The sequence below is a fragment of the Nilaparvata lugens genome, chromosome 2, assembly GCF_014356525.2.
Source record: "Nilaparvata lugens isolate BPH chromosome 2, ASM1435652v1, whole genome shotgun sequence".
NCBI lineage: Eukaryota > Metazoa > Arthropoda > Insecta > Hemiptera > Delphacidae > Nilaparvata > Nilaparvata lugens.
Window position 1 is genome coordinate 78,662,229 of NC_052505.1, and position 15,906 is coordinate 78,678,134.

At 34.7% G+C, this 15,906-nt stretch overlaps 1 protein-coding gene across 3 annotated transcripts; it reads left to right on the plus strand.

Moving 5' to 3' along the window:
* Positions 1 to 3,720: 3,720 nt before the first annotated feature.
* Positions 3,721 to 15,449, plus strand: LOC111046677. Of its 3 annotated transcripts, none has more exons than XM_022332281.2 (2): positions 3,721 to 3,846; positions 14,911 to 15,449. In XM_022332281.2, the coding sequence occupies exon 2, from the start codon at positions 14,922 to 14,924 to the stop codon at positions 15,348 to 15,350; it is 429 nt and encodes a 142-aa protein (XP_022187973.2). In that variant the 5' UTR covers positions 3,721 to 3,846; positions 14,911 to 14,921; the 3' UTR covers positions 15,351 to 15,449. The 3 variants fall into 3 exon arrangements, with proteins under 3 accessions (XP_022187973.2, XP_022187972.2, XP_039277761.1); XM_022332280.2 differs by having other exon boundaries at positions 3,725 to 3,881; XM_039421827.1 differs by lacking the exon at positions 3,721 to 3,846 and adding an exon at positions 13,255 to 13,465.
* The last annotated feature ends 457 nt before the right edge of the window (positions 15,450 to 15,906 follow it).

Here is a 15,906-nt window from a genome sequence, read left to right on the forward strand (position 1 = left end):
TTGAAAAGCCTCATGCTGAGGCTACCTGGGCTATTTTGTATCCTACTCAGCCTTGTGAAAGGCAGGTTGAGTTGGCTTCTGCCTCTTGTGTTGTGGTCATGAAAGTCACTCCTCAGACTCAAACATTCCAGGGTGCCCTTGATTTGTTTAAGGGATATGAAGATGTAAAGGCAGATGACAGTCATGACCGATTCTGCACAAAAAAGTGGGCGACAATGATCAATTATGCCAGAGCCTGTGATGATCCTGATGGCCCTCTTCTGCAGTAGGAGAACTCTATCAATGCCGCTGGCTGCACCCCAGTGTTCCAATCCATACATCACTATTCCTTGGAAGAATGAGATATATGCAGTCCTCACATAGCTTTTAGGTACACACAGCATCAGCTGCCTAAGTAGGTAGATTACTCTGGAGAGCTTTGTACACATGTAGTCAATATGAGGGTTCCATGTCAACTTTGAATCCAGATGAAAACCCAGAAGTCCAACACTCCTTGCCTGATCTGTGACTTTTCTCAAGCCAAATATTATCCGTTGAGTCTTTTCCTCATTTAGTTTGAGATAGTTGGACTCAAACCAAGCTGAGACGGCACTCAGAGACTGACCCATCTCTACGTTCAGATTGTCCACTGATTTATTGACATCATACAATGTGGTGTCATCTGCATATGCAACCAACCTGTTACCCAACACTGATGGAAGATCATTCATCATGATAATGAAAAGTAGGGGGCCCAATATGGATCCTTGGGGAACCCCATGAAGAATCGCTTCCAATCCAGATAACCTTCCATTCACCTGAACTGCCTGGCTACGATCCGACAGATAAGACTTGATGAGCTTCAATGTCCCCTCTGTGACTCCATAATAATCCAGCTTGAACAGAAGAGTTTGGTGGTCGACAGTGTCGAAAGCACGGCTCAGATCACACAATGTCAATCCGGTGAAAACATGGCTCTCAAAACCCTCTAGAATGGTGCTTATCAGCCTTCCAACTGCCTGGGCTGTAGTTCTGCCAACTCTAAAACCAAACTGAGCATCTACAAACAAACCAGTGCTCTCGAAGTACCAGCATAACTGCTTCTTAATGATGGATTCTAGAATTTTTGAGAAGACTGGCAGGATAGAGATAGGCCTAAAATTACCAGGCATATCGAATGATCCCTTCTTATGCACTGGAATGGTCTTAGCGATCTTCAGAACAGTAGGGAAGACACCCTCTGTGATGCATGCATTCAGGCAGGAGGTCAGGGGTATAAGGATTTGCATAATGACACTCTTGATCAGATTCACTGACATGCCAAAAAAGTCTCTACTATTTGAACTCTTCAATTCACCTACAATTTCCAACACCTCCTCACATGAAACTGGTCGAAGTGAGAAAGCTGCCTCAGGCTTGGGCACAGCATTCAGAAACTGCAGGGCTGATACTTCTGGAGTGCCTATAGAATCACGAACTGCCTTAACTGAGTCCACAAAGTAGGAGTTGAAAACGTCTGGCTTGATCCTCGTGGTTCTTCCTGGAGTCCCTATTTCTCTTCTTATGACTCTCCATGCAGCTGAGCACTTATTTTGTGAAGAGTTTATATGCTGTGCATTTGCATTTTGTTTAGCTCTTAGAAGTTCTTCTTTGTAATCTTTCTTGAGCATTAAGTACATTTGCTTGGCATCATTTGTCTTGAGATTTCTGTACCGATCATAGGCCACAATGACCCAGTTCTTGAGTACAACCAATTCTTGGTTCATCCAACAGGGCTTATTTCTATGGTTGGGTTTTTGATCTCGTTTTTGTATTTTGACAGGGAAAACGTTGTCGAAGAGATACTTAAATCGACTGAAGAATTTGTTGAAATTTTCCTCTGCAGGGCCAGGTGTTACTATTTCATTCCAGTTCACCAGTGACAGGAGGTGTGAGAAGTGGTTCAACTAACTCTTAGCTATTGGGCGCACCATAATTTCCTCAGGAGGATCATTCTTGTACCTTTGTGAAATAGGCCAGAGCTCCTTTCATCCACAGAGAAACAGATAGATTCATGGTCACTCAAAGCATAACTCATCATTGCCACTCTGTACAAACACTGTGGCAAGTTCGTTACCACATTGTCTAGACAGGCTTCCTTTCTTGTGGGTTGTCTCACAGTGCAGTACAAATTCAGGGACCTCATCAGATTAACAAAAGTTGCAGTATTTGTGGATGCAACATCAAGAAAATTGAAATTAAAGTCACCACCTATAACAATATGATGATTTGGCATTTTCTTCACTAGTTGGAGAATAACCTGTTCCAGATGTTCTATGAAATAATTTGGGTCACCATTGGGTGAACGGTACACATTTACAATTATTATCTTGGGCTCCAACAATGTAATACAAGCAAACTCAAAATCAAGCTCCTTACAATGGTGATAGATATTCAAATCTACATTTCTTGCTTTATTTTGGCCAAGTACATCCTTGGATACAAAGATTGCTACTCCTCCATGTATATGGGTGATTCGACTGAATGAACTAACCAGTAAATAGTCATCAAAATTTACCATTTTCAGTTGATCATCACATAGCCAGTGCTCCACAAGGCACAATATCTTGTAATCAACCCCACATATTGCCAATTCAATATCAAGTTTCTTCGCCAAGTTGAGACACTGCACATTACTGAAGAGAATTTTGAAATTAATCTCAGATGCCACAGGGCCTATACTGGTACTTGACTTCCTAATTGGATCAGACGCTATGTGATTAGCTGCCCCAAGGTTCTCTTGAATAAAAAACGTTTAATTGTTACATTTCGAGGCCAAAGTTCACCATCCAGGAAAGATTTCCTCTTTTCAAAGTCAATACCAATCTTGAAGCTGTCACTTGAACCCTTTGTCTCCAGTTTTTCAACAACACAGTTTGTATCAGCAAAAGTGTTTTGCACAAATTCCTTGACTGCATCAACAGTTGTTCCACTCTGTATTTTACCCAGATGAAACCAGGCCCTCTTAGTACCAGTCAAAATAGTACTGTCACTTCCAGCACCAATCACAACCTTACGAAGTCCCTTGTCGATATTTAGGCGCCTAGTTCTCGTTTCTTTGTCATCCTGCAACAAATTCGTCGGTTTAGCTGACGAACCAACCGCTTTTGCATAATTTTTCCGCTTACGTTTATTTATTACATCCTTAAAACCATCACACGTATTGAGTTCAGTTTCATTCAGATTTTCCTCATTTGCAATGAAGTTAGGTAAAGCAGGGAAGGAAGAAGGATGAGATGGAAAGTTCCCTTTGTCTAGATCTTTATTCAATGTCCAAGAGGAATGTTTTTGTGAGTCAGAAGCAGATTTGTCTCTAACAACTGAAAGTACGTTAAATAATGCGAGCTATTCACTCGTGCCACAGCTGCAATTCCAGCTTTGAGCGACCTCACTGACGCACGGCGCTGAAATTGACAAAATCCTTCATACCTGGCCCATGTCTTGTACCAGAAATTTAACAGGGGTGATTCGGGAAGCAGTCGATTAGTTTGGTAGTGTTTAGGAAGAGGGTGGACAGGTGTATAATACACAAGATATACCGGTATCAGCTATCATCTATAGAAGACAATAGCAAGGCAGATATTAGGCAACGCTGTTCTCTTATCTTTCTCTACTTCCATTATAACGTGGACTTCACTATAATAAGTTCCAAGTACTTTGTAATAACGGTGACTGTTGATGGTCGGTACTCGTTGTGTTTGTTCGCGAAAAACTTTTTTGTGTTTCAGTTTTAGGTTATGTTTCTATGTTTACGTTCAGTGGATTTGGAAAGAGTTCAATCTTTTACAATTTGCAATGTTATAGAATAATAACGTTTAAAAACTACTGGTAGCATACATCTCAATTTAATACTATTAGATACAGTAAGATTTTTTCCACTTAAATTTATTCTTTATTTTCTACTTAAATACTACCGTACTATCGATCCGAACCCTAACCTACTGTAAAAGCAGTAACTGGACTGGACAATATTATACACAAATATTTATTTATTTTTTTTGCAAACTTTGATGATAGCCAACAAAAATGAAGGTTCACATGAAATCCAAAGATTGAATTGTAATCAAATTATAAAGCTGATTTGAGAACAATTTGTTTTACAAGCCTTTGTTTCATAATAGGCAATGGACCTATTTATTAAAAGTTGAACATAAAAATAATGAGTATTCTCATTTATCTCATTAAAGAAATCTCTATTTCAAATAGACTTCGGCAAAATTCTAGCCGGCATGCTCCCCCTGTTATCTCAGTTATTATTGAAGATATCGACTCAAATTTTTTTTAAATAAAAGAGGAGGAAAAAATAAAGCGCGCTAGCCTATTTTTATACAATTTAGTTAGATTTTAATATTAGAAATAGCTGTTTCAAAACTAACCTTATTTTGAAGAATGGACGATTCTAAATATATTATTATCTCAACTATTTTTGAAGGTATCAACTCAATTTTTTTTTTGATGAAAGAAGAAGGAAAAATAGGTGTTGCTTCTATGAATTTTATTTTGAAAGACTTTTTAAAACATTAAAAAAAACAGTTTGAATTTCTGAAGTGAGACTCAACAATGAAGAATGATGTTATGTAAACAATGAAGAATGAACTGTGATTAATGAAGCCAATAGCACAGCTGACTCATATTTTATGGCCGAATTAAAGATTTCAAAACAAGCGATTGCTCGAATGAATGTTCGCATCAATTCAACTTCTTCGAAAGTGATTGAAGAGGGAACTACAGGCAAGCATGGACATTGGAATACAATATAATTGATTAATCGATGAATTAAATAGAAATTAGATATTATTCTGGGGAGTTTTTCATTAAATTAACATTAACTTTCTAAAGCTGACCCTGAAACAGAACAGAAATTGGTAATTTTTGGTTTATGTGACTAACAATAATTGTATCTCACAATAAATTGTATCTCAACTATTTTTTAAGATATCAATCAATTTTTTTTAAATTGAAGAGGAAGAAAAAATAGGTGTCGGTAATATAAATTCTATCCTAAAATACTAATTTAAACATTAAAAAAACAATTAGGTTCTGGTCAATTTATGTCAGGTTCAAGTCATTTATATTTATAGTAATTAAGATGATTGAATAGAACAATTGAACATTGAGATAGGATTCAAGAGTTAAGATAAAGAGATTTTTCAATAGTGGAGACTCTTTGAGTACCGTAAAACGGGGTTACTACAGGGTAACAAAGTCTACAGGGTAACAAAAGCCATTTTGCAAGGTAAATTTCAAGAGCCCATGTTGGTAACACTGATTTCAGAAATCCTGGATGTTTATAGATCTATGAGTTGGAAATTGTACAAACTTCAAGCTGATGCAAAAAAAAAATTACTGAGATTTGAAGTAAAGCATTAAAAAATTTTATTATTTGGAGGAAATTTGTACCAAATTTTATACCAATCATAACTTTATTTGTCCATCCCAGTCTGTTCTCTTTCAAGTTTAGTAACTATTTCGAAACATAACCTCAATTGTCTGTCTAGATGATGCATCAGTTAGTTCTCCAATTTTGAGGTTATTTTTTTCCTGATGCTTCTCTTTTCTCAGCTGGTCTGTCTACGGGGTAACAAAAGCCACAAGAAAAGCCACACTTTTTTGTATGAGTTCAAATTCAAATTCAAATTCAAATTTTATTTATTCAAGTAAGTTACAATACATTCTGGTTCATACACGAATCTACAATAAATTACAGTACAACAGCCATTATGCAGCAAATTTCACATATTATGAAAACTTATTATTACAATGAAGATTGAATGCAACATTAGAATATTGATAATATAGTATTGTAATATAACTACATAAATCAGCGGTGTTTCAACAATGAATAAATGATAATTTCAATGAATAAATATACACCCCACTATATATTATATGTGTTGGGGTATAAGTAATTAGTTGCTTATTGCGTGTAATAATTACTATTTACAAACTTCATTCACTGATATGGGATTAAAGTTGAAATGATCATTTATGGTAATCTAGAAAATGTAAATAATTCTTCAAACTATTAATTTTCTCATAAAAACATGAATTTTGTTTTTTTTTTAGTCTAGTGTATGGATTTAGTTGCTCCAGAAGTGTTAAACTTGAGCCAAAATCTCATTCATTCACTCATTTAATCTTAAAAATAAAAATTGTATTATTTTTCTCCATTAAATTCAGTTTTTTAAACATGAATATTGTTTCTCTTAGTCTAGTGTATGGAATTAGTTACCCCAGGAGTATTCAACTTGAGCCAAACATTCATTTGACATACCTGGTTTTTGTTACCCCATTCCAGGGGGAAACTTAGACCACCATGTTTTTTATATTTTTTCAGGTGAAAAATTGTTCAAATAATTTTTTTATTACATGAAACAATAAGTCAAGATACAGACCCAAGTTTTGCACTAAGTGTCAAATCTGTAAATTGATTGGTCTAGATTCACCAGGTGTTTGAATTTTAAAAGTGGCCTAAGTAACCCCGTTTTACGGTATGGAAAGAACTATAATGTTAAGAACTAGGAGTTGAAGAAGTGGTGGACAATGTACAAACCTTTACTCTTAATCACATTTTCTTATGACAATGATACATTTTAATTGAATGAACTTGTTATATATATATATTTGAACTACCGCCTAAACAGAGTAGTCAACATAAATATTGCACAGAAATGAAGAAAACACTGATTCAATTTATTACCAACAACATTTATTTTACATGAATATGATATGAATATTACAAACATTTGCATTATAATCTAAATTATTATCCATTGTACATTTCTACACTACAACATTCAAAAAGATCAGACAGGCATTGAATTTGAAACACAAAGACAGACACATTCATAAGGCGCTGTTCACCTGTTCTAGTATTTTCTATTCTGTATCGTATTCGACTTAACAATAATATAAAGTGTTCAATAAAGATCATTGAAATAATTCTACTGAGAGTTCTTATTCTTTAAAAATACACAACAGAACTCTTGAATCAAGTCAAATAATTACTAACCTGAACAAGTATGACCAAAGCTTACTGAGCCTGGGCCAAGAACAGATCTCTCCTAAACTAAACTTTTTCTAATCTGAGATTTTCCTAAAATTAGCTTCACCTAACTAGAGTTTTTCCCAACCTAAAGCTTTTCCTAACCTAAGCTTTAACTAACCAAAGCTTTTCCTAACATAAGCTTTACCTAACCTTAGCTTCTCCTAACCTTAGCTTCTTCTAACCTAAGCTTTCCCTAACACTTGACTTTTTCCTGACCTAAGCTTATCCTAACCTTTGCTTCTCCTAACCTAAGTTTTTCCCAACTCAAAGCTTTCCTAACCTAAGCTTTTCCTAACTAAGCTTTCACTAACCAAAGCTTTTCCCAACCCTAGCTTTTCCTAACCTAAGCTTTACCTAACGTTAGCTTCTCCTAACCTAAGTTTTACCTAACCCAAGCTTTACCTAACCTTAACTTTTCCCACCAAAGCTTTTCCCAACCTAAGCTTTTCCTAACCTGAGCTTTTTCCCAACCTAAGCTTTTCCTAACCTTAGCTTCTCCTTACCTAAGTTTCTCCTAACTCAAAGGATTTCCTCAACTAAGCCTTCACTAACCAAAGCTTTCCCCAACCAAAGCTTTTCCCAACCTAAGCTTTCACAAACCAAAGCTTTTGCTAACTAAAGCTTTTCCTAACCTGAGCTTCCTCTAACCTAATCTTTTCCTAACCCAACAGTTTCCTAACCTAAGTTTCTCCTAACCCAGCTTCTCCTAACCTAAGTTTCTCCTAACTCAAAGCTTTTCCTAACCTAAGCTTTCACTAACCAAAGCTTTCCCTAATCAAAGCTTTTCCAACCTAAAGCTTTTCCTAACCTGAGCTTTCACTAACCAAAGCTTCCCCTAACCAAAGCTTTTCCTAACCTAAGCTTTACCTAACCTTAGATTCTCCTAACCTAAGCTTCTCCTAACCTGAGGTTTCCCCAATTTTAACTTTTCCCAACCAAAGCTTTTCCTAACCCATGCTTTTCTCAACCTAAGCTTTTCCTAACCTAAGCTTTTCCTAACCTAACCCAACCTAACCTAACCTAACCTAACCTAAGCTTTTCCTAACCTAACTAACCTAACCCAACCTAACCTAACCTAACCTAAGCTTTTCCTAACCTAACCTAACCTAACCCAACCTAACCTAAGCTTTTCCTAACCTAACCTAACCTAACCTAAGCTTTTCCTAACCTAACCTAACCTAACCCAACCTAACCTAACCTAACCTAACCTAAGCTTTTCCTAACCTAACCTAACCTAACCTAACCCAACCTAACCTAACCTAACCTAACCTAAGCTTTTCCTAACCTAACCTTACCTAACCTAAGCTTTTCCTAACCTAACCTAACCTAACCTAACCTAACCCAACCTAACCTAACCTAACCTAAGCTTTTCCTAACCTAACCTAACCTAACCCAACCTAACCTAACTAACCTAAGCTTTTCCTAACCTAACCTAACCTAACCCAACCTAACCTAAGTTTCTCCTAACTTAAAGCTTTTCCTCACCTAAGCTTTCACTAACCAAAGCTTTCCCTAACCTAAGCTTCACTCAACCTTAGATTCTCCCAACCTTAGCTTCTCCTAACCTAAGCTTTCCTAACCAGAGCTTTTCCCAACTTAAGCTTATTCCTCACCCAAGGTTTTCTTAACCTAAGCTTTCCCCAACCAAAGCTTTTCCTTACCTTAGCTTCTCCTAACCTTATCTTTTCCTAACATAGGCTTTCCCTAACCTTAGATTTTTCCAACCTTAGCTTTTCCTCACCAATATTTCCCCAACCTAAGCTTTCCCTAACTTGTGCTTTTTTTAACCTAAGCATTTCCCAATCGAAGCTTTCCCCAACCAAAGCTTTTCCTTACCTTAGCTTCTCCTAACCTTATCTTTTCCTAACATAGGCTTTCCCTAACCTTAGATTTTTCCAACCTTAGCTTTTCCTCACCAATTTTTCCCCAACCTAAGCTTTCCCTAACTTGTGCTTTTTTTAACCTAAGCATTTCCCAATCGAAGCTTTCCCCAACCAAAGCTTTTCATAACCTAAGCTTTCACAAACCAAAGCTTTTTCTAACCTAATTTTTCCCAACCCAACAGTTTCCTAGCCTAAGTATCTCCTAACCTAAGATTTTCTCAACCTAAGTGTTTCTAAGCTAATGCCTCCTAACCAAATCCTTTCTATGCAAAATCTTTCCAACCTAACCTCCCCTAACCTAACCTTTTTCAACCCAAACCTTTGTAACCTGAGTTTTTTATTATCCCCAACCCAACAAAGCCTAACTCGAACTAACAAATGCAGTCCAGCCCAACCATTGAGCTCCCCTCTAACCAAGCATTTTCCAACCTAATATAACAAAGCCTTACCAGATAAAGACTGAGCAACCCTCAGACTTGCTCAGTCTTCATCACTTAAGGTTTGATAGTCACATCAAACTTTGGTAGGTAGGGTTTCATCAATATCGTTAGATACAGGAGAAAATGTGGTCAGCAGTAATTATGGTTAGCTCCATTTAAAAATATTCTCAACATTTTTCAGGCAAACAACTGGCACATTTTTGATATTTTCCAGATTTCCTATCAACTTCATCAATAGCATTAAATACAGAAGAAAATGTGGTCAGCAGTAATGGTTAGCTCTTTGATGGAATTAGAATTTTTATTCAAATTTGATACATTTGAGTTCTAATTCAAAATTATTTTTTTCCCAAAATTGGATTTTTTTTTTGAAAAAATTGAAGATAGGTAGTGAAAATTATAACTGGAACCGTTTTAAGCATAAGTTAGCCTGTGGTACTTTTCTGTAAGTTGTATAATTCTGAATGATTGAATAAATAAATAAACTTTAATTATTAATACCTAAATGAGACTTTACAAATTTAGTACCCATTGGGGTTTCCAATTTTTTCAAAAAAAAGTTTGAATTGGCTGTTTTTTCAGATTGGTTTCTACAAGGATGCAGGTTTGATGCCTAGTGAGATCGGACTCCCCGATTATGTATTAAGTATTCCAATAATGGGAAAAAATGTAGAACAAATTATAATTTAAATATATCAAATTGAAGTTTGTAAAACAATAGACCCTAACAATAAAAAAACAATAAAATAAATATTGAACTCTTGAATCATTAATCGAACAAGTTGAAATCGGAATCTTTCTTATCGAGCAATTTCAAAAACCGATGACAACTCTATTTAGCATGCTTCAAATTTGTGACCTGTAGAGAATAGAGCAGCAACTCTATAACTCTACAACTCTATGGTGCTAGTAAAAACATGATAGTATTATAGGTTGGACAAAATTCAAAATTTGCTGTTAATATTAATAACATTAAATTTCATTGATTAGAATTGTTATTCAGTTACCGACACGTATTATTCTTCTTCTTTCATTAAAAAAATTTAGTCCCATAATATCTTTAATAATAGTTGATACAAATCATTATAATTTAGAATCGTCCATTCTATAGAATAAGGTTAGTTTTGAAACAGCTATTTCTAATATTAAAATTAAATCAAATGGTATAAAAATATGCTAGCGCGCTTTATTTTGTCTTCCTCTTTCATTTAAAAAAAAAATTGAGTCGATATCTTCAATAATAACTGAGATAGCAGGGGGAGCAGGCCGGCTAGAGCTTAGCCACACTTATATACAATAGCTTACAATACAGCAAAATTATAGATGAATTTACAAAATATAAATTAAGAAAATAATTATTGAGCTGTATATGATATGAAAAGAAGCAATTTGTAATAACTATAGATAAAAAAGATAATATTGTTATGCATCTACATAAATTGGCGGAGCTTTGGACAAATCAATGATATGACGTGAGACATATCAATGATCTTGACAGAGACGTTCTGAAACCACTCACAAGGCCCTCTCTCACTGACTCTGGCAAATAATTGAACATTTTCAATGCCAGCACCGGAAAACAGTCCCTCACTCTTGTCAGACGACAGCCTGGCACATGCAAATCTGTCCTCCTTTGAGTAGTAGTAGTGTACTTGCTCCCTCCTCCGCAGTGTTGATTCGTGTTCCTTACATGTAGCAGAGAATCCAAAATGTAATGACCACAGACTTACTATATGTAATAATTGCTTACTATATGTAATAACACATAGTATCATTAAAATTTGCTTCGAAAGTAGGTTTGCAAAGCTGTAATGTTTGCAACACTGTAATTGCGACGCGACGCTCTTATTCAAAAGGCTAGACAGGCCGGCTACTAGTTTTTAATAGTACAGTTTAAATTACAATGTAAATTTTCATTTCATGGTTCAATCATTCAATGGATAGCATTAATTTTATTCATGGGGAATGACAGTTGAGTGTGAATGTGCTTAGTGCCGGCTGCACAAAAGCCGGTTGAATTTTAATCATGATTAATTCCACGAGAACCAATCAGAGAAACCGTCTTATCAAGAAGGCCTTCTACTAATTTACAGCCAACTCTCTTACCATATATTTATAACTAAAAATTTACTATAATTATGTTTATTGCAAACAATTAATGTTTTTTAATAATCATTATTTAATAATATTACTTAACTCCGTTTCCAGATTCGTTGAAAATGGTTGAAATAAGGACATTAGCAAAGCTGACTGCATTATGTGGTTGCGCATGTGTGACCACTATGTCCGGATATAAAGACCAAATGTCCGTCTTGATAAAACGGTTTCTCTGATTGGTTCTCGTGAAATTAATCACTGTTAAAATTTAACCGGATTTTGTTCAACCGGTCTGTAGACTGCCTTTTAATTATAGCATCAAGTAAACTTGGAATTACATTTCATTGTAGTTTATTGGTCTAGACATATCTCCATAGATATAATTATATTGATGCACTTGCAGTATAAATTATAATTTTGGTGTACAAGGGTCCATTCATATCAATTTTGAAGTTTAGAACAAGTAAATAATACATCAAAAACTCCTGAGTGAGCTAAGTTGATAAATGACAACCTGATAATCCTAGTAACTGTCTACTCAGTTTTAAAGGTTTTTAAATTTACAAAAAACTAACTAGAAATTAACGGGTTTTAAGTTTAAGTTACACTTGTGGTGTCCATATTTTTCTTTGTACACTTGTGATTTACGTGAATTTTAATAGTGAACAATTCCAACGTTTACAGGAATGCTTGTTGAAAATAAATCTATCAAGATGACTTTCTTTACATGCTTAATCAATAATTTCATTCAATTCAACACAGTATACACAAAATAAATAAAAATACAAAACAACACAGTCAAAAATAAAATACACAAAACTGGCTTTATTTCCTACAGTATGTAATACGTAGGTAGAGGGTATAAAAGTAAGGAATGAAGGGTGAAGAGAGCAGAAAAGGGAAGAAATGGAGAAAGAGGTAGGAAAACAGAAAAAATGACTAAAATTTGTAAGCAAGTCCACTTTTAACAAATGTATTAAAAAATGGCCTTGCAGACAGCAGTTTGAACAGAAATCACGAGCCACATAAGTCGATATGGAAGAAAAAGTTACTGTAGGTTCAGTTTTTTATATCTAGTTTAGTTTTTCTACTAATCTTAGAGGATATAAGGAAGTGATCCGGAATGAGGTTTATTATTTTAGTGCTTATAGATCAACTGTTTCCTTAAACATTCAATATTGTTGGGATGTGTGACATATCTATTTGCAGAGGGCCTTAAATGATAATAATTATTGGCAACTGAATTTAATGTGCGAGGAAAATGGTGTTTATATTTTATCGAATATTTAATTATGGTTTTTATATATAATTGGCGTATTGACATTACCTTAAAGTTACTAAAACCATCTAGGTAGGGTACAATCTAGGTTTGTTTAGAATAATTTTAATGATCAGATTTTGCTCTACGAATAATTCTCAATATGAAAGTATTGAAACAACACCCCCACCCCCCCCCCCAAAAAGCTATGCCATACTGCAGAATTGATTTAACTAGACATTGATTGAATCAACATTTTAACCTGTCATACATCCCTGCCAAATATTGTATTTCATTCATGTAAAGTATCTGGTTTTCTAATGCTCTAATCATGAAACAATACCGTAGCAAATATCATTTTTTTGTTTAGTTTTTTTTAGAATAAATAAATTTATAGCCAATTCTGTTACCATATATTTAGAACTAGATATTTACTATGTTATGTTTATTGCAAACATTTATGTTTTTGAATAATCATCATTTAATAATATTACTTTACTTCGTTTCCAGATTCGTTGAAAATGGTTGAAATAAGGACATTAGCAAAGCTGACTGCATTATGTGGTTGCGCATGTGTGACCACTATGTCCGGATATAAAGACCAAATGTCCGTCTTGATAAGACGGTTCCTCTGATTGGTTCTCGTGAAATTAATCACTGTTAAAATTTAACCGGCTTTTGTTCAACCGGGCCGTAGACTGCCTTTTAGTTATAGCATCAAGTAAACTTGGAATTACATTTCATTGTAGTTTATTGGTCTAGACATATCTCTATAGATATAATTATATTGATGCATTTGCAGTATAAATTATAATTTTGGTGTACAAGGGTCCATTCATATCAATTTTGAAGTTTAGAACAAGTAAATAATACATCAAAAACTCCTGAGTGAGCTAAGTTGATAAATGACAACCTGATAATCCTAGTAACTGTCTACTCAGTTTTAAAGGTTTTTAAATTTACAAAAAACTAACTAGAAATTAACGGGTTTCAAGTTTAAGTTACACTTGTGGTGTACATCTTTTTCTTTGTACACTTGTGATTTACGTGAATTTTAATAGTGAACAATTCCAACGTTTACAGGAATGCTTGTTGAAAATAAATCTATCAAGATGACTTTCTTTACATGCTTAATCAATAATTTCATTCAATTCAACACAGTATACACAAAATAAATAAAAATACAAAACAACACAGTCAAAAATAAAATACACAAAACTGGCTTTATTTCCTACAGTATGTAATACGTAGGTAGAGGGTATAAAAGTAAGGAATGAAGGGTGAAGAGAGCAGAAAAGGGAAGAAATGGAGAAAGAGGTAGGAAAACAGAAAAAATGACTAAAATTTGTAAGCAAGTCCACTTTTAACAAATGTATTAAAAAATGGCCTTGCAGACAGCAGTTTGAACAGAAATCACGAGCCACATAAGTCGATATGGAAGAAAAAGTTACTGTAGGTTCAGTTTTTTATATCTAGTTTAGTTTTTCTACTAATCTTAGAGGATATAAGGAAGTGATCCGGAATGAGGTTTATTATTTTAGTGCTTATAGATCAACTGTTTCCTTAAACATTCAATATTGTTGGGATGTGTGACATATCTATTTGCAGAGGGCCTTAAATGATAATAATTATTGGCAACTGAATTTAATGTGCGAGGAAAATGGTGTTTATATTTTATCGAATATTTAATTATGGTTTTTATATATAATTGGCGTATTAACATTACCTTAAAGTTACTAAAACCATCTAGGTAGGGTACAATCTAGGTTTGTTTAGAATAATTTTAATGATCAGATTTTGCTCTACGAATAATTCTCAATATGAAAGTATTGAAACAACACCCCCACCCCCCCAAAAAAGCTATGCCATACTGCAGAATTGATTTAACTAGACATTGATTGAATCAACATTTTAACCTGTCATACATCCCTGCCAAATATTGTATTTCATTCATGTAATGTATCTGGTTTTCTAATGCTCTAATCATGAAACAATACCGTAGCAAATATCATTTTTTTTGTTTAGGTTTTTTTAGAATAAATAAATTTATAGCCAATTCTGTTACCATATATTCAGAACTAGATATTTACTATGTTATGTTTATTGCAAACAATTTATGTTTTTGAATAATCATCATTTAATAAAATTACTTTCCTCCGTTTCCAGATTTGTTGAAAATGGTTGAAATAAGGACATTGGTAAAGCTAACTGCATTATGTGGTTGCGCATGTGTGACCACAATGTCCGGATATCAATTCTACATAACGAGGAAGGCAGAAGAGCGACCTTACTTCAAGGAGGCCGTAGAGTTATTAAGAAAACATGCTGCTGCGAAACAATTATTGGGTGAGCCCGTTAAAACAGGATTTGTTGATGCTCTCTCAGGCAGAACTTATGCAGATGATTCCAATATGAATCTGTATGTAAATGTTATGGGATCCAAAATAAAAGGTGAACTTTATATCAAAGCTACTCTAAACCAAGAAGAAGATTGGCTTCTCAAGAGGGTTGAACTGGAAATGAAGGACAAAGCTGGGGGTAAAGTGCTCATTTATGATAGAGATAACATCGAAGAGATTGATGAAAGTGATCATGGAATTCATTAGAAATGTTGATACCCCATTGTATAGTAATAGAACAAATCATGTTATAGTGGATAGTTTTTCTCTATCACCTAACATTAAAGATAAATGTTAATTATTCAATTCAGGAGTATTCTGCTTATTCTTCCATCACAACATTTGTAAAATAGTGTGTCCCCGGGGCAGAAGAAGCCGTTGGCAAACTATTTCAAAATTAGCATAAATTATGTACGTTAAGACTAAGCATACATAGAGAACTGTCAGACGTTCAAAGTTTCGATTACCTTGTTCTATCTAGGACTCAAAGGCGGCGTTCAAATACATGCGTTCTAATTGGATTTCTCTATTAAAGATAACTGAAGAGAAACAAAATTCTATCAGACAGATTGCAAGGCTAGTATCACAGACAAGAAAATATTAGGTTTCTCTGAACCACGCAACGTCACTGCGTGATGCGGGATGCGCGATGGATGGATACGGATGTGTTTTCTCTGACCTCACGCGCGCAATTCTCTGTGATTCCCGTCAATTCAGCAATGTGTGATTTCTCTGCGTCGCGCAATCAAGTCTGGGATCCCAG